We start from the raw sequence: 24436 nt of genomic DNA on the forward strand, positions 1-24436 counted from the left end.
ATAAGACACAACCACCCTGGGAGCTACACTCACCTGGGATAAGACACAACCACCCTGGGAGCTACACTCACCTGGGATAAGACACAACCACCACCCTGGAAGCTACACTCACCTGGGATAAGACACAACCACCCTGGGAGCTACACTCACCTGGGATAAGACACAACCACCACCCTGGGAGCTACACTCACCTGGGATAAGACACAACCACCCTGGGAGCTACACTCACCTGGGATAAGACACAACCACCCTGGGAGCTACACTCACCTGGGATAAGACACAACCACCCTGGGAGCTACACTCACCTGGGATAAGACACAACCACCATGGGAGCTACACTCACCTGGGATGAGACACAACCACCCTGGGAGCTACACTCACCTGGGATAAGACACAACCACCCTGGGAGCTACACTCACCTGGGATAAGACACAACCACCCTGGGAGCTACACTCACCTGGGATAAGACACAACCACCCTGGGAGCTACACTCACCTGGGATAAGACACAACCACCATGGGAGCTACACTCACCTGGGATAAGACACAACCACCCTGGGAGCTACACTCACCTGGGATAAGACACAACCACCCTGGGAGCTACACTCACCTGGGATAAGACACAACCACCACCCTGGGAGCTACACTCACCTGGGATAAGACACAACCACCCTGGGAGCTACACTCACCTGGGATAAGACACAACCACCCTGGGAGCTACACTCACCTGGGATAAGACACAACCACCCTGGGAGCTACACTCACCTGGGATAAGACACAACCACCCTGGAAGCTACAATCACCTGGGATAAGACACAACCACCCTGGGAGCTACACTCACCTGGGATAAGACACAACCACCCTGGGAGCTACACTCACCTGGGATAAGACACAACCACCCTGGGAGCTACACTCACCTGGGATAAGACACAACCACCCAGGGAGCTACACTCACCTGGGATAAGACACAACCACCATGGGAGCTACACTCACCTGGGATAAGACACAACCACCCTGGGAGCTACACTCACCTGGGATAAGACACAACCACCCTGGGAGCTACACTCACCTGGGATAAGACACAACCACCCTGGGAGCTACACTCACCTGGGATAAGACACAACCACCCTGGGAGCTACACTCACCTGGGATAAGACACAACCACCATGGGAGCTACACTCACCTGGGATAAGACACAACCACCCTGGGAGCTACACTCACCTGGGATAAGACACAACCACCCTGGGAGCTACACTCACCTGGGATAAGACACAACCACCATGGGAGCTACACTCACCTGGGATAAGACACAACCACCCTGGGAGCTACACTCACCTGGGATAAGACACAACCACCCTGGGAGCTACACTCACCTGGGATAAGACACAACCAACCTGGGAGCTACACTCACCTGGGATAAGACACAACCACACTGGGAGCTACACTCACCTGGGATAAGACACAACCACCCTGGGAGCTACACTCACCTGGGATAAGACACAACCACCATGGGAGCTACACTCACCTGGGATAAGACACAACCACCCTGGGAGCTACACTCACCTGGGATAAGACACAACCACCCTGGGAGCTACACAGCTGTCTTCCTACACTCTAGGCTACATTTTTTAACATATGAACGAGTGTGATATCTTGTGTATTTTATAAACAACTTTTATTCTCTATATATTTATCGTTCCTTGCTTGTGTTTTTTTCCTAAAGGAATATATTCCTGAAATATGTTCTAACCATCTGAGGTGACGCAGTGGCAGAGATAATTATTAAAATATTACGCAGATATAACTCTGGGGGGGAAGAGTAAGAGTGAGGGTGAGAGAAGCTGTGGAAACACAACATATGAGTGAGATAACCTTGTGTTATCTTAAAGACAGTGACGATCCATTACAACTATACACACTCCACTTTCAACTTAGCTGTCACCTACACACTCTCTTGGTGAGTCAATACAATATTTTGACCAGTGTAATATTATATACATATCTATACATTTTTCATAATTTGTGTTTCATAGGATTGGAATATAAATATACATGTAATATACGTTCATTTTTCATATGTGATAAACAGTCATCGTTTATTGTATTTATGTACCACCTGTACCATACATCATACTACCTGTACCATACATCATACCACCTGTACCATACATCATACTACCTGTACCATACATCATACTACCTGTACCATACATCATACCACCTGTACCATACATCATACCACCTGTACCATACATCATACTACCTGTACCATACATCATACCACCTGTACCATACATCATACCACCTGTACCATACATCATACCACCTGTACCATACATCATACCACCTGTACCATACATCATACTACCTGTACCATACATCATACCACCTGTACCATACATCATACTACCTGTACCATACATATTACCACCTGTACCATACATCATACTACCTGTACCATACATCATACCACCTGTACCATACATCATACCACCTGTACCATACATCATACCACCTGTACCATACATCATACCACCTGTACCATACATCATACTACCTGTACCATACATCATACCACCTGTACCATACATCATACTACCTGTACCATACATCATACTACCTGTACCATACATCATACCACCTGTACCATACATCATACTACCTGTACCATACATCATACCACCTGTACCATACATCATACTACCTGTACCATACATCATACTACCTGTACCATACATCATACTACCTGTACCATACATCATTCTACCTGTACCATACATCATACTACCTGTACCATACATCATACTACCTGTACCATACATCATACTACCTGTACCATACATCATACTACCTGTACCATACATCATACTACCTGTACCATACATCATACCACCTGTACCATACATCATACTACCTGTACCATACATCATACTACCTGTACCATACATCATACTACCTCTACCATACATCATACCACCTGTACCATACATCATACTACCTGTACCATACATCATACCACCTGTACCATACATCATACCACCTGTACCATACATCATACTACCTGTACCATACATCATACCACCTGTACCATACATCATACCACCTGTACCATACATCATACTACGTGTACCATACATCATACCACCTGTACCATACATCATACCACCTGTACCATACATCATACCACCTGTACCATACATCATACTACCTGTAACATACATCATACCACCTGTACCATACATCATACCACCTGTACCATACATCATACTACCTGTACCATACATCATACCACATGTACCATACATCATACCACCTGTACCATACATCATACTACCTGTACCATACATCATACTACCTATACCATACATCATACTACCTGTACCATACATCATACTACCTGTGCCATACATCATACTATCTGTACCATACATCATACCACCTGTACCATACATCATACTACCTGTACCATACATCATACCACCTGTACCATACATCATACTACCTGTACCATACATCATACCACCTGTACCATACATCATACCACCTGTACCATACATCATACCACCTGTACCATACATCATACCACCTGTACCATGCATCATACCACCTGTACCATACATCATACCACCTGTACCATACATCATACCACCTGTACCATACATCATACCACCTGTACCATACATCATACCACCTGTACCATACATCATACCACCTGTACCATACATCATACCACCTGTACCATACATCATACTACCTGTACCATACATCATACCACCTGTACCATACATCATACTACCTGTACCATACATCATACTACCTGTACCATACATCATACTACCTGTACCATACATCATACCACCTGTACCATACATCATACTACCTGTACCATACATCATACCACCTGTACCATACATCATACTACCTGTACCATTCATCATACTACCTGTACCATACATCATACTACTTGTACCATACATCATACCACCTGTACCATACATCATACTACCTGTACCATACATCATACCACCTGTACCATACATCATACCACCTGTACCATACATCATACCACCTGTACCATACATCATACTACCTGTACCATACATCATACCACCTGTACCATACATCATACTACCTGTACCATACATCATACTACCTGTACCATACATCATATTACCTGTACCATACATCATACCACCTGTACCATACATCATACTACCTGTACCATACATCATACCACCTGTACCATACATCATACTACCTGTACCATACATCATACTACCTGTACCATACATCATACTACCTGTACCATACATCATACCACCTGTACCATACATCATACTACCTGTACCATACATCATACCACCTGTACCATACATCATACCACCTGTACCATACATCATACCACCTGTACCATACATCATACTACCTGTACCATACATCATACTACCTGTACCATACATCATACTACCTGTACCATACATCATACTACCTGTACAATACATCATACTACCTGTACCATACATCATACCACCTGTACCATACATCATACTACCTGTACCATACATCATACTACCTGTACCATACATCATACTACCTGTACCATACATCATACTACCTGTACCATACATCATACTACCTGTACCATACATCATACCACCTGTACCGTACATCATACCACCTGTACCATACATCATACTACCTGTACCATACATCATACCACCTGTACCATACATCATACCACCTGTACCATACATCATACTACCTGTACCATACATCATACTACCTGTACCATACATCATACTACCTGTACCATACATCATACTACCTGTACCATACATTATACCACCTGTACCATACATCATACCACCTCTACCATACATCATACCACCTGTACCATACATCATACCACCTGTACCATACATCATACTACCTCTACCATACATCATACTACCTGTACCATACATCATACTACCTGTACCATACATCATACTACCTCTACCATACATCATACTACCTGTACCATACATCATACCACCTGTACCATACATCATACTACCTCTACCATACATCATACTACCTCTACCATACATCATACTACCTCTACCATACATCATACTACCTGTACCATACATCATACCACCTGTACCATACATCATACTACCTGTACCATACATCATGCTACCTGTACCATACATCATACTACCTGTACCATAGATCATACCACCTGTACCATACATCATACTACCTGTACCATACTTCATACTACCTGTACCATACATCATACCACCTGTACCATACATCATACCACCTGTACCATACATCATGCCACCTGTACCATACATCATACCACCTGTACCATACATCATACTACCTGTACCATATATCATACCACCTGTACCATACATCATACTACCTGTATTATACATCATACCACCTGTACCATACATCATACCACCTGTACCATACATCATACCACCTGTAGCATACATCATACCACCTGTACCATACATCATACCACCTGTACCATACATCATACTACCTGTACCATACATCATACCACCTGTACCATACATCATGCCACCTGTACCATACATCATACCACCTGTACCATACATCATACCACCTGTACCATACATCATACTACCTGTACCATGCATCATACCACCTGTACCATACATCATACTACCTGTACCATACATCATACTACCTGTACCATACATCATACCACCTGTACCATACATCATACCACCTGTACCATACATCATACTACCTGTACCATACATCATACTACCTGTACCATACATCATACTACCTGTACCATACATCATACCACCTGTACCATACATCATACTACCTGTACCATACATCATACTACCTGTACCATACATCATACCACCTGTTCCATACATCATACTACCTGTACCATACATCATACCGCCTATTCCATACATCATACTACCTGTACTATACATCATACCACCTGTACCATACATCATACCACCTGTACCATACATCATACCACCTCTACCATACATCATACTACCTGTACCATACATCATACCACCTGTACCATACATCATACCACCTGTACCATACATCATACCACCTGTACCATACATCATACTACCTGTACCATACATCATACTACCTGTACCATACATCATACCACCTGTACCATACATCATACTACCTGTACCATACATCATACTACCTGTACCATACATCATACTACCTGTACCATACATCATACTACCTGTACCATACATCATACTACCTGTACCATACATCATACCACCTGTACCATACTTCATACCACCTGTACCATACATCATACCACCTGTACTATACATCATACTACCTGTACCATACATCATACTACCTGTACCATACATCATACCACCTGTACCATACATCATACTACCTGTTCCATACATCATACTCCCTGTACCATACATCATACTACCTGTACCATACATCATACTTCCTGTACCATACATCATACTACCTGTACCATACATCATACTACCTGTACCATACAGCATACTACCTGTACCATACATCATACTACCTGTACCATACATCATACTACCTGTACCATACATCATACTACCTGTACCATACATCATACTACCTGTACCATACAGCATACTACCTGTACCATACATCATACTACCTGTACCATACATCATACTACCTGTACCATACATCATACTACCTGTACCATACATCATACCACCTCTACCATACATCATACTACCTGTACCATACATCATACCACCTGTACCATACATCATACCACCTGTACCATACATCATACCACCTGTACCATACATCATACCACCTGTACCATACATCATGCCACCTGTACCATACATCATACCACCTGTACCATACATCATACTACCTGTACCATACATCATACCACCTGCACCATACATCATACCACCTGTACCATACATCATACCACCTGTACCATACATCATACCACCTGTACCATACATCATACCACCTGTACCATACATCATGCCACCTGTACCATACATCATACCACCTGTTCCATACATCATACCGCCTATACCATTCATCATACCACCTGCACCATACATCATACCACCTCTACCATACATCATACCACCTGTACCATACATCATACTACCTGTACCATACATCATACCACCTGTACCATACATCATACCACCTGTACCATACATCATACCACCTGTACCATACATCATACCACCTGCACCATACATCATACCACCTGTACCATACATAATACCACCTGTACCATACATCATACCACCTGTTCCATACATCATACCGCCTGTACCATACATCATACCACCTGCACCATACATCATACCACCTGTACCATACATCATATCACCTGTACCATACATCATACCTCCTGTACCATACATCATACCACTTGTACCATACATCATACCACCTGTACCATACATCATACCACCTGTACCATACATCATACTACCTGTACCATACATCATACCACCTGTACCATACATCATACCACCTGTACCATACATCATACCACCTGTACCATACATCATACCACCTGTACCATACATCATACCACTTGTACCATACATCATACCACCTGTACCATACATCATACCGCCTGTACCATACATCATTCCACCTGCACCATACATCATACCACCTGTACCATACATCATACCGCCTGTACCCCACATAACACCTGTACCATACATCATACCACCTGTACCATACATCATACCACCTGTACCATACATCATACCACCTGTACCATACATCATACCGCCTTTACCCCACATAACACCTGTACCATACATCATACCACCTGTGCCATACATCATATCAACTGTACCATACATCGTACCACCTTTACCATACATCATACTGCCTGTACCCCACATACCACCTGTAGCATACATCATAACACTTTTACCACACATCATATCTCCTGTACCATACATCATACAACCTTTACCATACATCATACCACCTGTACCATACATCGTTCCACCTTTACCATACATCATACTGCCTGTACCCCACATACCACCTGTACCATACATCATACCACCTGTACCATACATAGAACCACATCTACCATACATCATACCGCCTATACCTTACATACCACCAGTACCATACATCATACCATCTGTACCGTATACCATACCACCTGTACCGTACACCATACCATCTGTACCCCACATCATACCACCTGTACCATACATCATACCACCTGTACCATACATCATACCACCTGTACTATAAATCGTACCACCTTTACCATACATCATACCGCCTGTACCCCACATACCACCTGTACCATACATCATACCACCTGTACCGTATACCATACCACCTGTACCGTACACCATACCATCTGTACCCCACATCATACCACCTGTACCATACATCATACCACCTGTACCATATATCATACCACCTGTACCATACACCATACCACCTGTACCATACATCATACCACCTGTACCATATATCATACCACCTGTACCATACATCATACCACCTGTACCATACATCATACAAGCTGTACTATACATCATACCACCTGTACCCCACATCATACCACCTGTATCATACATCATTCCACTTGTACCATACATCATACCACCTGCACCATACATCATACCACCTGTACCGCACATCATTCCACCTGTACCATACATCATACCACCTGTACCATACATCATACCACCTGTACCATACACATCTGTTATACCCCACATCATACCACCTGTACCATACACATCTGTTATACCCCACATCATACCACCTGTACCATACACATCTGTTATACCCCACATCATACCACCTGTACCATACACATCTGTTATACCCCACATCATACCACCTGTACCATACACCTCTGTTACACCCCACATCATACCACCTGTACCATTCACATCTGTTATACCCCACATCATATCACCTGTACCATACACATCTGTTATACCCCACATCATACCACCTGTACCATACACATCTGTTATACCCCACATCATACCACCTGTACCATACACATCTGTTATACCCCACATCATAACACCTGTACCATACACCTCTGTTATACCCCACATCATACCACCTGTACCATACACCTCTGTTATACCCCACATCATACCACCTGTACCATACACATAAGTTATACCCCACATCATATCACCTGTACCTTACACATTTGTTATACCCCACATCATACCACCTGTACCATACACATCTGTTATACCCCACATCATACCACCAGTACCATACACATATATTATACCCCACATCATACCACCTGTACCATACACATCTGTTATACCACACATTATACCACCTGTATCATACACATTTGTTATACCCCACATCATACCACCTCTCGCACCCACTATTCTCAATTAGAAGTAAGGAATCCCGTGAGTCAGAGTTCCTGGTCATCCATCTACATGCTTGAAAGTTAATAATAATCTGTAGAGCAAGGGAAGTTATAGAGTACAGCTTGAAAATGGAGCAAATGTATAATTTACGTAATAGGCTGATGATAGTTGACAACATCAACGCTATAAGTGTGGGAGTATGTGCTAGATTCAGTCATTAGCACAAGCGACCAGTACCGGGGGTAACTATGAGCCCCAGCACGACGCATGATCTCCTAGGCACGGTAAATAACGATGTAGCAAACATTAGAAGGCAACCTTTATTGAATATACGAAACCTCCCACCACGAACCTTGATATTGATCGTCTTCAACCTTCACTCTTATCACAGTAGTCGATCTACTTCCTCTACAGCTTCACAGTCTTCACGGTCATCTTAAACTTCAACTCAAATATCTCTAAGACAACAATTCTCTCTCCCATTCCAGTCTCCTGAGAATTGTTCAGTAGCTTGGAGAAAATACAGTAGTAGTTGTAGTTTGTGTCCGTGTGTGTACTCTCCTAATTATTTTTTGCAGGTTGTGTGGTTGTGTGTGTGTAGTTACCTATTTGTAGTTGTATGAGTTGAGTCACAGCTCCTAGCCTGGTCTCTTCCCTAGTCACTGCTAGGCCCACTCTCTCACTATTCCATGAGCTTTATCGTATCTCTTCTTAAACCTACAAATGGATACTGCGTCCACTACATCCCGCTCCAGATTGTTCTAATTCCTGACAACTCAATGGCTGAAAAAAATACTTTCTAATATCCCTGAGACTCATCTGAGTCTTCAAATTCCAATTGTGACAGCTTGTTGTTTTGTCTCATTTCTGAAACATCCTATCCTAATCTACCTTGTCAATTCCTCTCACTGTTTTATATTTCGTTATCATGTGACCCCAATGTCTTCTGCTGTCAGGTCAAGATTTCCCTTAACTTTTCTTCTTAGGACATTCCCCTTAGCTCCGGGACTAGCCTTGTTGCAAACCTTTGCACTTTCTCTAATTTCTTGACGTGCTTGACCAGGTGTGGGTTCCATACTGGTGCTCCATACTCCAATATGGGCCTGACGTACACGATGTTCAGAGTCTTGAGCGATTCCTCGCTAAGGTATCGAAACGCTATTCTTAAGATTGCCATGTGTCCCATATGATGCAGCAGTTATTTGGTCGATGTGCGCTTCAGTTGATGTGTTCGGTATTTTACTTACTCCAAAATCCTTTCCCTTTTGAAAGGTTCGAAGTTCTTGGCCCCCTAGCCTGTACTCTCCCTGAAATCTTCTTTGACCTTCCCCAATCATCATGGCTTTGCACTCGGTGAGGTTAAACTCCAGGAGCCAGTTGTTAAACCAGGCCTGCAGCCTGTCCAGATCCCTTTGTAGTTCTACCTGATTTTCAACCACATGAACTCTCCCCATTAGCTTCACGTCGTCTGCAAACAGGGATACCTCTGAATATATCCCTTTCATCATGTCATTCACATACACCAGAAACAGCACCCCTGTGGAACCCCGCTTGTCACAGGCGCCCTCTCTGATATCTCGTCACGTGCCATCACTCATTGTTTCCTTCCTGAACGGTATTTTCAAATCCATTTCAGTGCCTTTCCTGTTATTCCTGCCTGCTCCTCTAGCTTTTGCACTTATGTTTTGTGCGGAACTGTGTCGAAAGCCTTCATACAGTCCAAGAAAATGCAGTCTGCCCACCCCTCTCTCCCCTACCTTACTTCTGTCGCCTTGCTGTAAAACTCCAGGAGGTCTGTGACACAGGATTTCCCCAGTCTGAAACCTTGCTGGTTATCAACTCATTCCTGATAAGCTTCTCCATGTCTTTGCATACCATGCGTGTCAGTGACACTGATCTGTAGTTTAATGGAACCTGCCTTTCTTAAGATAGAGACTACATTTGCTGTCTTCCATATCTTAGGCAATTGCCCTGTTTCAATAGATGTGTTGAAGATTGTTGTTAGTGTGTACTCACCTATTTGTGATTGCATCGGTCGAGTCATAGCTCCTGGCCCCTGCTCTTCACTGATCGCTACTAGGTCCTCTATCTCCCTGCACCATAAACTTTATCAAACCTCGTCTCAAAACTATGTATGGCTCCTGCCTTCACTAAGTCAATTTCCAGACTATTTCACTTCCTGACTACTCTATGACTGAAGAAACACTTCGTAACATCCCTGTGATTCATCCGAGTGGCCCGGTGGCCTGGTGGCTAAAGCTCCCGCTTCACACACGGAGGGCCCGGGTTCGATTCCCGGCGGGTGGAAACATTTCGACACGTTTCCTTACACCTATTGTCCTGTTCACTTAGCAGCAAATAGGTACCTGAGTGTTAGTCGACTGGTGTGGGTGGCATCCTGGGGGACAAGATTTGAGGACCCCAATGGAAATAAGTTAGACAGTCCTCGATGACGCACTGACTTTCTTGGGTTATCCTGGGTGGCTAACCCTCTGGAGTTAAAAATCCGAACGAAATCTTATCTTAACCTCCAATTTTGACCCCTTATTTCTGTATCCCATATCTGGAACATCCTGTCTTTGTCCACCTTGTCAATTCCTCGCAGTATTTCATGTCGTTATCAAGTTTTCCCTATTCCTTCTGTCCTCCAGTGTCGTCAGGCCGATTTCCCTTAACCTTTCTTTGTAGGACATTGACCTTAGCTCTGAGCCTAGTCTTGTTGTAAACACCTTTGCACTTTCTCTAATTTCTTGACGTCCTTGACCAGGTGTGGGTCCCAAACTGGTGTTGTATAGTGTGTGTTTGTGTGTGTGTTTGTGTGTGTGTGTGTGTGTGTGTGTGTGTGTGTGTGTGTGTGTGTGTGTGTGTGTGTGTGTGTGTGTGTGTGTGTGTGTGTGTTTGTGTGTGTATGTGTGTGTGTGTGTGTTTGTGTGTGTGTACACTCACCTATTTGAACTCACCTATATGTGGCTACAGGGGTCGAGTCATAGCTCCTGGCCCCGCCTCTTCACTGATTACTGCTAGGTCCTCTCTCTCCCTGCTCCATGAGCTTTATCAAACCTCGTCTTAAAACTATGTATGGTTCCCGCCTCCACTACGCCACTTTCTAGGCTATTCCACTCTATGACTGAAGAAACACTTCGTAACATCCCTTTGATTCACCTGAGTCTTCAACTTCCAATTGTGACCCCTTGTTTCTGTGTCCCATCTCTGGAACATCCTGTCTTTGTCCACCTTGTCTATTCCGCGCAGTGTTTGTATGTCGTTATCATGTCTCACCTGACCCTCCTGTCCTCCAGTGTCGTCAGGCAAATTTCCCTTAACCTTCCTTCGTAGGACAATCCCCTTAGCTCTGGGACTAATCTTGTTGCGAACCTTTGCACTTTCTCTAATTTCTTGACGTGCTTGACCTGGTGTGGATTCCAAACTGGTGCTGCATACTCCAGTATGGGCCTGACGTATATGGTGTACAGAGTCTTGAACGATTCATTACTGAGGTATCGGAACGCTATCCTTAGGTTTGCCAGGCGCCCGTGTGCTGCACCAGTTATCCGATTGATGTGCGCCTCAGGAGATGTGCTCGGTGTTATACTCACCTTAAGGTCTTTTTCCTTGAGTGAGGTTTACAGTCTTTGGCCACCTAGACTACACTGTGTCTGCGGTCTTCTTTGCCCTTCCTCAATCTTCATGACTTTTCATTTGGCAGGGTTAAACTCAAGGAGCCAGTTGCTGGACCAGGCTTGTAGCCTGTCCATGTCTCTTTGTAGTCCTGCTTGATCCTCGTCCAATTTGATTTTCCTCATTAACTTCACATCATCTGCAGTCAAGCACACTTCTGAGTCTATCCCTTCCTTTATGTAATGTAAAAAAGAACAAGTGCAACTAATGTGCCATTTTATTGTGGCAACGTTTCACTCTCCAGGAGCTTTGTCAAGCCGTAACGACTTGACAAAGCTCCTGGAGAGCGATACGTTGCCACAGTAAAGTGCCACATTAGTTGCACTTGTGTCCTTTTACTTTACATATTGTCGGTAATTCTACCAACATATATACACCCTTCCGTTATGTCATTTACATACACCAAAAACAGCATAGGTCCTAGGACTGACCCCTGTGGAACCCCGCATGTCACCACCGGCGCCCACTCTGACACCTCGTCACGTACCATGACTCGTTGTTGCTGCCCTGTCAGGTATTCTGTGATCCATTGCAGTGCCTTTCCTGTTATGTGTGCCTGATCCTCTAGCTTTTGCATTAATCTCTTGTGAGGAACTGTGTCGAAGACCTTGCAGTCCAAGAAAATGAAGTCTATCCACCCCTCACTCTCATGTCTAACTTCTGTCTTACTTCCTTCCCTGAATCCGTGCTGGTTGTCGATTATACGCTTGTTTCATTCCAGGTGCTCCACCACTCTCTTCCTGATGATCTTCTCCATGACTTTGCATACTATACACGTTAGTGACACATGTCTGTAGTTTAATGCCTCGTGACGGTCTCTTTTTTTAAAAACTGGGACTACATTTGCCATCTTCCATACCTCAGGTAGTTACCCAGTTTGAATGGATGTGTTGAAGATCTTTGTTAGTGGCACTCACAGCATCTCTGCTCCCTCTCTAAGGAACCACAGACAGATGGTGTCTGGTCCCACCGCCTTTGAGGTATCAAGTTCACATTGTAGCGTCTTCACCTCCTCCTTGGTGTACCTCATCCAGCAATGGTTGGTGTACTTCCCTGTTCTGATTTCCTGGAGTCCTACCTGCTTCCACTGTAAATACTTCTTTAAATCTCATGTTGAGCTCCTCACATACCTCTTTGTCATTTCTTGTGGACTCCCCATTATCCTTCCTCAGTCTGATTACATGGTCCTTGACTGTTTTTTCCTCCTGATGTGGCTATACAACAGCTTCGGATCAGACTTGACTTTCGACGCTATGTCATTTTCGTGTTGTCGCTGAGCCTCCCTTCTTATCTGTGCATATTCGTTTCTGGCTCTTCGGCTGATCTCTTTATTTTCCTGGGTCCTTTGTCTTCTGTACCTTTTCCATTCTCTAGTACACCTAGTTTTTGCCTCCCTACACCTATGGGTGAACCATGGACTCGTTCTGGTCTTTTCATTAATTTTGTTTCCCTTGGGAACAAACTTCACCTCTGTCTCCTTACATTTTGTTGTTACGTAGTCCATCATTTCTTGTACTGGTTTTCCTGTCAGTTCCCTTTCCCACTGAACGTCTTGCAGGAAGTTCCTCATGCCTGTGTAGTCCCCCATTTTGTAGTTTGGTTTTCCCATCCTATTCCTGCTACTCTCTCCACTTGTAGCTCAACTATGTTGTCAAAGCGCAGAACCACATGATCACTAGCTCCAAGAGGCCTTTCATGCATAATATCCTCGATGTCCGATTCACTCAAGGTGAATACACGGTCCAGTCTTGCTGGGCCATCCTCACCTCTCTCTCTGGTAGTGTCTCTAACATGATGATGCATGAGATTTTCCAGTACCACATCCATCATCTTGGCTCTCCATGTTTCGGGACCCCCATGGGGCTCCAAGTTTTCCCAGTTAATCTCCTTGTGATTGAAATCACCCATAACTAGTAACTTTGGTTCCCCCATGTGTGCTCTTCTGGCCACCACGGTTAGTGTGTCGACCATTGCTCTGTTGCTCTCGTCGTATTCTTCTCTTGGCCTCCTGCAGTTCTGTGGTGGGTTGTACATTACTGCAATTACCACCTTATGGCCCTCAGACTGGATTGTTCCTATTAAGTAGTCCCTTTCGCCCGTGCCATCCATTCCTTCCATTTTCTCAAATCTCCACCGGTTTTTAATGAGCAGTGCAACTCCTCCTTCCCCTCTCCTCCCACTATCTGTGTGTATGTGTGTGTGTGTGTGTGTGTGTGTGTGTGTGTGTGTGTGTGTGTGTGTGTGTGTGTATACTCACCTAATTGTGGTTGCAGAGGTCGAGACTCAGCTCATGGCCCCGCCTTTTCACTGATAGCTACTAGGTCCTCTCTCTCCCTGCTCCATGAGCTTTATCATACCTCATCTTAAAGCTATGTATGGTTCCTGCCTCCGCTACCTCACTTGCTAGGCTACTTCACTCACTGATTGCTCTATGGCTGAAGAAATACTTCCTAACATCCCTTTGACTCATCTGGGTCTTCAACTTTCAATTTTGACCCCTTGTTTCTGTGTCCCCTCTCTGGAACATCCTGTCTCTGTCCACCTTGTCTATTCAACGCAGTATTTTGTATGTAGTTATCATGTCTCCCCTAACCCTCCTGTCCTCCAGTGTCGTCAGGCCGATTTCCCTTAACCTTTTTTCTTTGCTCTGGAACTAACCTTGTCGCAAACCTTTTCACTTTCTCTAATTTTTTGGCGTGCTTGATCAAGTGCGGGTCAAGTATGGGCCTGACGTACACGGTGTACAGCGTCTTGAACGATTTCTTACTAAGGTATCGGAACGCTATTCTCAGGTTTGCCAGGCGCCCATATACTGCAGCAGTTATCTGGTTGATGTATGCTTCCGGAGACGTGATCGGTGTTATACTCGTCCCAAGATCTTTCCCCGTGAGCGAGATTTGCTGTCTTTGGCAACCTAGCCTATATTCCGTCTGCGGTCTTCTTTGCTCTTCCCCGATCTTCATGACTGCATTTTGCAGGGTTAAATTCGAGAAGCCAGTTGCTGGACCAGGTGTCCAGCCTGTCCAGGCGTCTTTGAAGTCCTACACGATCCTCATCTGATTTAATTCTCCTCATTAACTTCACATCATCTGCGAACAGGGACACTCCTGAGTCTAACACTTCCATCATGTCATTCACATATACCAGAAATAGCACTGTGTGTGTGTGTGTGCTTGTATGTAAATGTATTCACCTAATTGTGGTTTCTTGAGTCCAGTCATAGCTCCTGGCCCCATCTCTTCATTGGTCGCTACTAGGTCTACTCTCTCCCTGCTCCAAGATCTTCATCATACTTTTTCTTAAAGCTATGTATGGATCCTGCCTCCATTGCAACACTCTCCAGGCTATTGCATTCCCGACAACTCTACGACTGAAGAAATACTTCCTAACATCTTGTGATTCATGCGAGTCTTCAGCTTTCATTTCTGGCCCCTTGTTTCTGTGTTCCATCTCTGAAACATTCTGTCCCTATCCACCTTGTCAATTCCTCTCAGTATTTTATATGTCGTTATCATGTCATATCTATCTCTCCTGTTCTCTAGTGTCGTCCAGTCGATTTCCCTTAACCTCTCCTCGTAGGACATACCCCTTAGCTCCGGGACTAGTCTCGTTGCAAACCTTTTCATTTTCTCTAATTTCTTGACATGCGTAACCAGGTGTGGGTTCCACACTGGTGTTGCATACTCCAATATGAGTCTGACGAACACGGTGTACAGTCCTGAACGATTCCTTTCTGAGGTGCCAGAACGCTATTCTTAGGTTTGCTAGGAGCCCATATGCTGCAGCATTTATCAGGTTGATATGAGCCTCAGGAGATATGCTCGGAATTATACTCACGCCAGGATCCTTTTCCTTGAGTGAGGTTTGTTTTCTGTGGCCCCCTAGCCTGTACTCTGTCTGCGGTTTTCTTTGCGCTTCTCCAATATTCATGACTGTGTACTTTTTGGGTTAAACTACAGGAGCCAGTTGCTGGACTAGGCTTGTAGCCTGCCCAGATCCCTTTGTATTCCTGCCTGATCTATATCCGGTTGAATTATCCGCATTAGCTTAACATCGTCTGCAAACAGGGACACTTCTTAGTATGTCTCTTCCGTCATGTCATTCATAAATGCCAGAAACAGCACCGGTCCTAGGACTGACCCCTGTGGAACCCCGCTCGTCACAGGGGCTTACTCTGACACCTCCTCAAGTACTATGACTCGTTATTGCTTTCTTGTCAGATATTCTTCGATCTATTGCAGTGCCTTCACTGTTATACTTACTTGTGTGTATGTTTGTGTGTGATTTTTGTATATTTGTGTGTGTGAAAGTGCGTTCGTGTGTCCACGCTTGACGATGTCCGTGTGCTTAAGTTTACAACTCTTTGTTTCACTGCAATACATACAATTTTTAAATTTATTTCCAGATATCACCTGTGAGAAGCGCAAATGCTAAACAAACACACTACTACAATGGCGAGAGTAACATTGACGTGGACGCTACTGACGTGTCTAACAACTCTTGCTTCAGGCGAGTCAAACAAATACTTAAGCCAGAAATAAGACATTTAGCTGACTGGGACATTCATCATTGTATTATCCAAGTCCCATAGTAACATTCCACTGCCTAGGAGATTAATCATTGCATTATCCAAGTCCCATAGTAAGACTCCACTGCCTGGGAGATTAATCATTGTATTATCAAGTCCCATAGTAACATTCCACAGCCTGAGAGATTAATCATTGTATTATCCAAGTCCCATAGTAAGAGTCCACTGCCTGGGAAATTAATCAGTTTATTATTCAAGTCCCATGGTAACATTTCACTGCCTGGAAGATTAATCAGTCCCACAGTAACATTCCTGTGAACGGCGTATGAACCCATGATGTTATCCAAGTCCCATAATAACATTATTGTGTCAGGGGTTAGAATCCTCGGTATTATCCAAGTCCCATATTAACATTCCTGTGTCGGGAGTAAGAATCCTTGGTATTATCCAAGTCCCATAGTAACATTCCTCTGCCGGGGATTAGAATCCTTGGTATTATCCAAGTTCCATAGTAACATTCCTGTGTCCAGGATAACAATCCTTGGTATTACCAAAGTCCCTCACAAACATTCGTGTGTCGGGGAAGAATCCTTGGTATTATCCAAGTCACTTAGTAACATTACTGTGTCAGGGGTAAGAATCCTTGGTATTATCCAAGTCACTTAGTAACATTACTGTGTCAGGGGTAAGAATCCTTGGTATTATCCAAGTCCCATGTTAAAATTCCTGTATCGGTAATAAGAATCCTTGGTATTACCCAATTCCCATAGAAACAGTCCTGTGTCGGGGTAAGAATCCTTCGTATTATCCAAGTCCCGCAATAACATTCCTGTGTCAGCGGTAAGAATCCTTTGGTATTATCCAAATCCCATAGTAACTTTCCCGAGTCGGGTAAGAATCTTTGGTATTAACCAGGTCCCATAGTAACATTCCTGTGTCAGGGATAAGAATCCTTGGTATTATCCAAGTCCCACAGCAATATTTCTGAGTCGGGGTAAGAATTCTTGGTATTATCCAAGTCCCATAGTAACATTCCTGTGTCGGGAGTAGGAGTCTCTGTTATTATCCAAGTCCCACAGCAACATTCCTGTGTCGGGGTAAGACACCTTGATATTATCCAAGTCCCATAGTAACATTCCTGTGTCGAGGGTAAGAATCCTTGGAATTATCCAAGTCCCATGCTATCATTCCTGTGCTATGGGTATGAATCCTTGGTATTACCTAAGTCTCATGCTAAAATTCCTGTGTCGCGAGTAAGAATTCTAGGTATTATCCAAGTCCCATAGTAACATTCCTGTGTAAAGGGTAAGAAACCTTGGAATTATCCAAGTCCCACCCTAACATTCCTGTGAACGGGGACAGAATCATAGGTATTATCCAATCCCAAGGTAACATTCCTGTGTCGGGGGTAACAATCCTTGCTATTATCCAAATCCCATAGTAACATTCCTGTGTCAGTGTAAAGAATACTTGGTATTATCCAGGTCCCATGCTAACATTCCTGTGTCGGGGTAAGAATCCTTGGCATTATCCAAGTTCCATAGAAACATTCCAGTGTTGGTTAAGAATCCTTGGTATTATCCAAGTTCCATAGAAACATTCCAGTGTTGGTTAAGAATCCTTGGTATTATCCAAGTTCCATAGAAACATTCCTGTGTCGATGTAAAGAATTCTTGGTATTATCGAAATCCCACAGTAACATTCCCGAATAGGGTAAGAATCCTTGGTATTATCCAACTCCCGTACTAAGATTCCTGTGTCGGAGGTAAGAATCCTTTGGTTTTATCCAAGTCCCGTAGTAACATTCCTATTTCGGGGGTAAGAATCCTTGGTATTATCCATGAATCATAGTAACATTCTAGTGTAGGAGGCAAGAATCTTTGGTATTATCCAAGTCCCATAGTAACATTTCCGTGTCTGGGGTTAGAATCCCTGATATTATCCAAGTCCCATAGTAACATTCCAGTGTCGGTTAAGAATCCTTGGTATTATCCATGACTCATAGTAACATTCTAGCGTAGGAGGCAAGAATCCTTGGTATTATCCAAGTCCCATAGTAACATCCTTGTGTCGGTGTAAAGAATCCTTGGTATTACCGAAGTCCCATAGTAACAATCCCGATTCGGATATTATCCAGGTCTCATAGTAACATTCCTGTTGGGAGTAAGAATCCGTGGTATAATCCAAGTCCCATGCTCTCGTTCGTGTGTTATGGGTATGAATCCTTGGTATTACCTAATCTCATGCTAAAATTCCTGTGTCGCGAGTAAGAATTCTTGGTATTATCCAAGTCCCATAGTAACATTCCTGTGTCAGGATTAACAATCCTTGGTATTATACAAGTCCCATAGTAACATTCCTGTGTCGGGTAAGAATCCTTGGTATTATCTAGGTCCCATAGTAACATTACTGAGTCAGGGGTAAGAATCCTAAGTATTATCCAAGCCCCATAGTATCATTCCTGTGTCGGTGTCAGAATCCTTGCTATAATCCCAGTCCCATGCTAACATTTCTGTGTCGGGTGTAAGAATCATTGTTATTATCCAAGTCCCATAGTAACATTCCTGTGTCGGAGGTAAGAAGCCTTGGTATTATCCAAGTCCCACAGTAACATACCTGTACCAGGGAGAGGAATCCTTTGTAATATCCAAGTTCAATGTTAACATGATTCATATTTCATATTTCACTGTTAGTTAGTTTAATATGTTTATTATGCACCACATACCCATCCTGTGGGCGGTAGTCAAAAGATTACAGAGGTACACAATGGGTCCAGGGACTGGGCCTCAAAGTTTTGATAGCTGAGCAAGTTACAGAGGTAATGAATTCACAAGTTACAAAGGTAATGAACTCCAGGTAGGTCTAGTCACAATTATGACAAGTTACAAAGGTATTAACAGATTATAGAGGTACACAATGGGCACTGTAATACTTAATTTTCACTCATTTACATGGACGTAAAACAACAACAATAACATAACTAACATTCAATCGTCAGTTTCTGACTTTTACTCAAGATATAAATCCAGGAATTTAATTTTGCATTTAAAGATTCTCTACAGAGTCATTTAGAACAACTTGTCGTTTACGGAACAGTGAACTCTTGTCAGGTATCACATGTAGTTATAAAAAATACTGAGCACTTGTCACATACAACATGTCGTTATAAAGAATACTGCACACTTGCCTCATAGAATAAGTTAGACGTAATAACAGTGAATACTTCTTTCATATAACATGTAGCAAAGAACACTGAAAACTTGTCACATAGAACATGTAGTCGTAAAGAGCATTGAACATTTGTTACTAAGACCATTACTTTTCACCTTCACCATCCCACACTATATCACTGTCTTGCCAGAGGCATGCCAGTACTATAGTTCAAGCCTGCAAACATCCCCTCCCGTCCTTCAGAGCGAAGACACTGTATTTCCCAACTCAAGGACTCAGGCTAACCGGTTTCCCTGAATCCCTTCATAAATGATATCTTGTTCACACTCCAAGTCATCCTATTCTGTTCCATCTTCTCTAAATATCCGAGCCGCCTCAACAACTCTTCTTCATCTCTCTGGATAATACTTTTAGAAACCCCGCACCTCCTTCTATTATCCAAGCTATGGATTCTCTGCATAATTTTCACACCGCACATTGTCCTCAAACACAACATCTTCACTACCTCCAACCTTCTCCTTGTTACAACATTCACTACTCATGCTTCACACCCATACACGATGTGTTGGTATCATTATACTCTCATATATTCCTCTGTTTACTTCCACAGACTCTTCAGTGCTCCACTCACCTTTTTTTTCCATCATAATTTCTATGGTTCACTGCGCCTTTCATAGATCCATCTGGTAACAAGTCTACTCCCAGTTATATGAACACGTTCACTTCCTCCATACTCCCTCCCTACAAACTAATTCCAATCTTTCATTACTTAAACTTTTTTATTACTCTCATCACCTTGTTCTTTCCAATGTTCGCTTTTAATTTCTTTCTTTTACAAACCCTCCCAAATTCATCTACCAACCTTAGCAACATTTCTTCAGAATCTCCCTAAAGCACAGTGTCATCAGCAAAAATAAACTAACAACTCTCACTTTGTGTTAGATATTTCATTTTTCAGTCCCACACCTCTTACAACCCCATGTATAAATAAATATATTAAACACCCATGGTGACATCACACATCCCTGTCTAAGGCCTACACTCTCTGCGAAATAATGTCCCTCTCTCCTACATACCTTAACCTGAACCTCAGTATCCTTATAAAGCCTCTTAACTGCTTTCAGTAACGTACCACCTATTCCATACGCTTACAACATCTGCCACAATGCTTACCTATCCACTCTATCACATGCCTTCTCCAAATCCATAAATACAATGTAAATTTGTTTACTCTTATCTAAATACTGTTCACTTATATGCTTCGCTGTAAACACTTGGTCTACGCATCTACCCATCATAAAGTCTCCTGTTCTCTGTCTTACTCATTATTCTTTCATTGATAACTCTACCATACACCTTACCAGGTATACTCAATAGGCTTATTCCCCTATATCTCTAACAGTTTTCTGTCCCCTTTATCATTATGCGAAGGAACTGTGCATGCTCTCTGCCAGTCCCCAGGAACCTCCCCCTCTCTCATACTTTTATTAAATAAAAGCATGAACCATTTCAAAATTATATCCCCTCTTGTTGTTAACATTTCTGTCTTGGTCCCATCAATCCCAGCAACTCTACCCATCTTTCGTTATACGCACAGCTTCATTATCCTCCTCCACACACACACATCCGCTTCTTCCTCAATCCTAAAAGATGTTATACCACCCTGGCCAACGGACTAAATCACAGTTTCTATATCTTCATCAACATTTAACGGTTCCTCAAAGTTTTCCCTCCATTTTCCCAGTAATTCCTCATCTAATAACAATCAAATCCATTCATTCCCTATGTTTTCTCAATTTCTTAATCTCATTCCAATTTTTTTTAAACTCAGCAAAATTTGTTGACAGCACCTCGCCCACCCTCTCATTTACTCTCTTTTTACTTCTCTCTCGTATTATTTATATTTTTGCTAAATTCTCTCATATCCTAACTTTTTCTCTCTTACTACTCTCTTTATCTCACCATTTCACCGATCACTCTTCTGTATTCCCACTCCCACCCTCCCATATCCACAAACTTCTGCTGCACACTCTAACACTGCATTCTTGAACCTTTCCCATACCTCTTCAACACCTGTACTAAACCATCTTTCTGCCAATAATTGCTTATATCTTACCCTAATTGCCTCCTCCTTTAGTGTATAAACCTTCTCTCTCTCTCTCTCTCTCTCTCTCTCTCTCTCTCTCTCTCTCTCTCTCTCTCTCTCTCTCTCTCTCCCTCTCTCTCTCTCTCTCTCTCTCTCACTCTCTCACTCCCTCTCACTCCCTCTCTCTCTCTCTCTCTCTCTCTCTCTCTCTCTCTCTGTCTCTCTCTCTGTCTCTCTCTCTCTCTCTCTCTCTCTCTCTCTCTCTCTGTCTCTCTCTGTCTCTGTCTCTCTCTGTCTCTCTCTCTGTCTCTCTCTCTCTCTCTCTCTCTCTCTCTCTCTCTCTCTCTCTCTCTCTCTCTCTCTCTCTCTCTCTCTCTCTCTCTCTGTCTCTCTCTCTCTCTCCTTCTCTCTCTCTCTCTCTCTCTCTCTCTCTCTCTCTCTCTCTCTCTCTCTCTCTCTCTCTCTCTCTCTCTCTCTCTCTCTCTCTCTCTCTCTCTCTCTCTCTCTCTCTGTCTCTCTCTGTCTCTCTGTCTCTCTCTCTCTCTCTCTCTCTCTGTCTCTCTTCTTCTCCCCTCCCTCTCCTCTCTCTCTCTCTCTCTCTCTTTCTGACTCTGTCTCTCTCTCTCTCTCTCTCTCTCTCTCTCTCTCTCTCTCACTCTCTCTCTCTTTCTCTCTCTCTGTCTCTGTCTCTCTGTCTCCCTCTCCCTCCCTCTCTCTCTCTCTCTCTCTCTCTCTCTCTCTCTCTCTCTCTCTCTCTCTCTCTCTCTCTCTCTCTCTCTCTCTCTCTCTCTCTCTCTCTCTCTGTCTCTCTCTCTGTCTCTTCTCTCTCTCTCTCCCCTCCCCTCTCTCTCTCTCTCTCTCTCTCTCTCTCTCTCTCTCTCTCTCTCTCTCTCTCTCTCTCTCTCTCTCTCTCTCTCTCTCTCTCTCTCTGTCTCTCTCTCTCTCTCTCTCTCTCTCTCTCTCTCTGTCTCTCTCTCTCTCTCTTATTTGCTGATACCATTCTCCTTGTATTCCATCTACCTTTTACTCTCACTGTAATCCAACTGAAAAAAAATGACCTGATATTTCTGTTGCCCCTCTATAGATATTGACATCCGGAATTTTACCCATCAAACCTTTTACCACCAGTACATAATCCTACAAACTACTGGCATTGTTCTCTTTTTCTTAAAAAAATATATCACCTAACCACGGTAATGGAAGGTTAAAATGAGTGTTTTCCTTATAATTTTCTTGAGAGCTTTACATATATGTAGCCTGGAATGATAATAAAAAAATGATAAAATTAATGAAATGTTCAGCATAGAAACTAATCTGAGCCTGAGCTTGCTACCATCTGCAGCTCATAAGACTGCCATCCCCACGAGCCCTTTTAGGGCGGGGCAGATGGCAGACCAGAGGCCTAGCTTCTCCCTACGAGCCCCGTGAGGGCGGGGAATGTGGCTAGGCCTGGGGACAGTTGGTCCCAAAGATGAGGGGGTACTTGTACCTCCTCCCATGGGAGACTTAAGTCTCGAGACACTCCCCAGATAGGGAGCCAAGGCCGGGTCACCACTACTTGGAAAAGACCCGGGCC

General features: G+C 43.4%; 1 protein-coding gene across 1 annotated transcript in view; it reads left to right on the forward strand.

The window, feature by feature from the left end:
• Positions 1-1799: 1799 nt before the first annotated feature.
• Positions 1800-24436, forward strand: part of LOC128691463 (macrophage mannose receptor 1) — a 147653-nt gene continuing 125016 nt past the window's right edge. Inside the window, exons 1-2 of the mRNA XM_070091637.1 lie at positions 1800-1956; positions 17481-17588. Of these exons, the coding sequence (XP_069947738.1) occupies positions 17503-17588 (86 nt within the window). The 5' untranslated portion in view covers positions 1800-1956; positions 17481-17502. The remainder of the gene's footprint in view (positions 1957-17480; positions 17589-24436) is intronic.

Source organism: Cherax quadricarinatus, chromosome 36 (assembly GCF_038502225.1).
Source record: "Cherax quadricarinatus isolate ZL_2023a chromosome 36, ASM3850222v1, whole genome shotgun sequence".
Classification (NCBI taxonomy): domain Eukaryota; kingdom Metazoa; phylum Arthropoda; class Malacostraca; order Decapoda; family Parastacidae; genus Cherax; species Cherax quadricarinatus.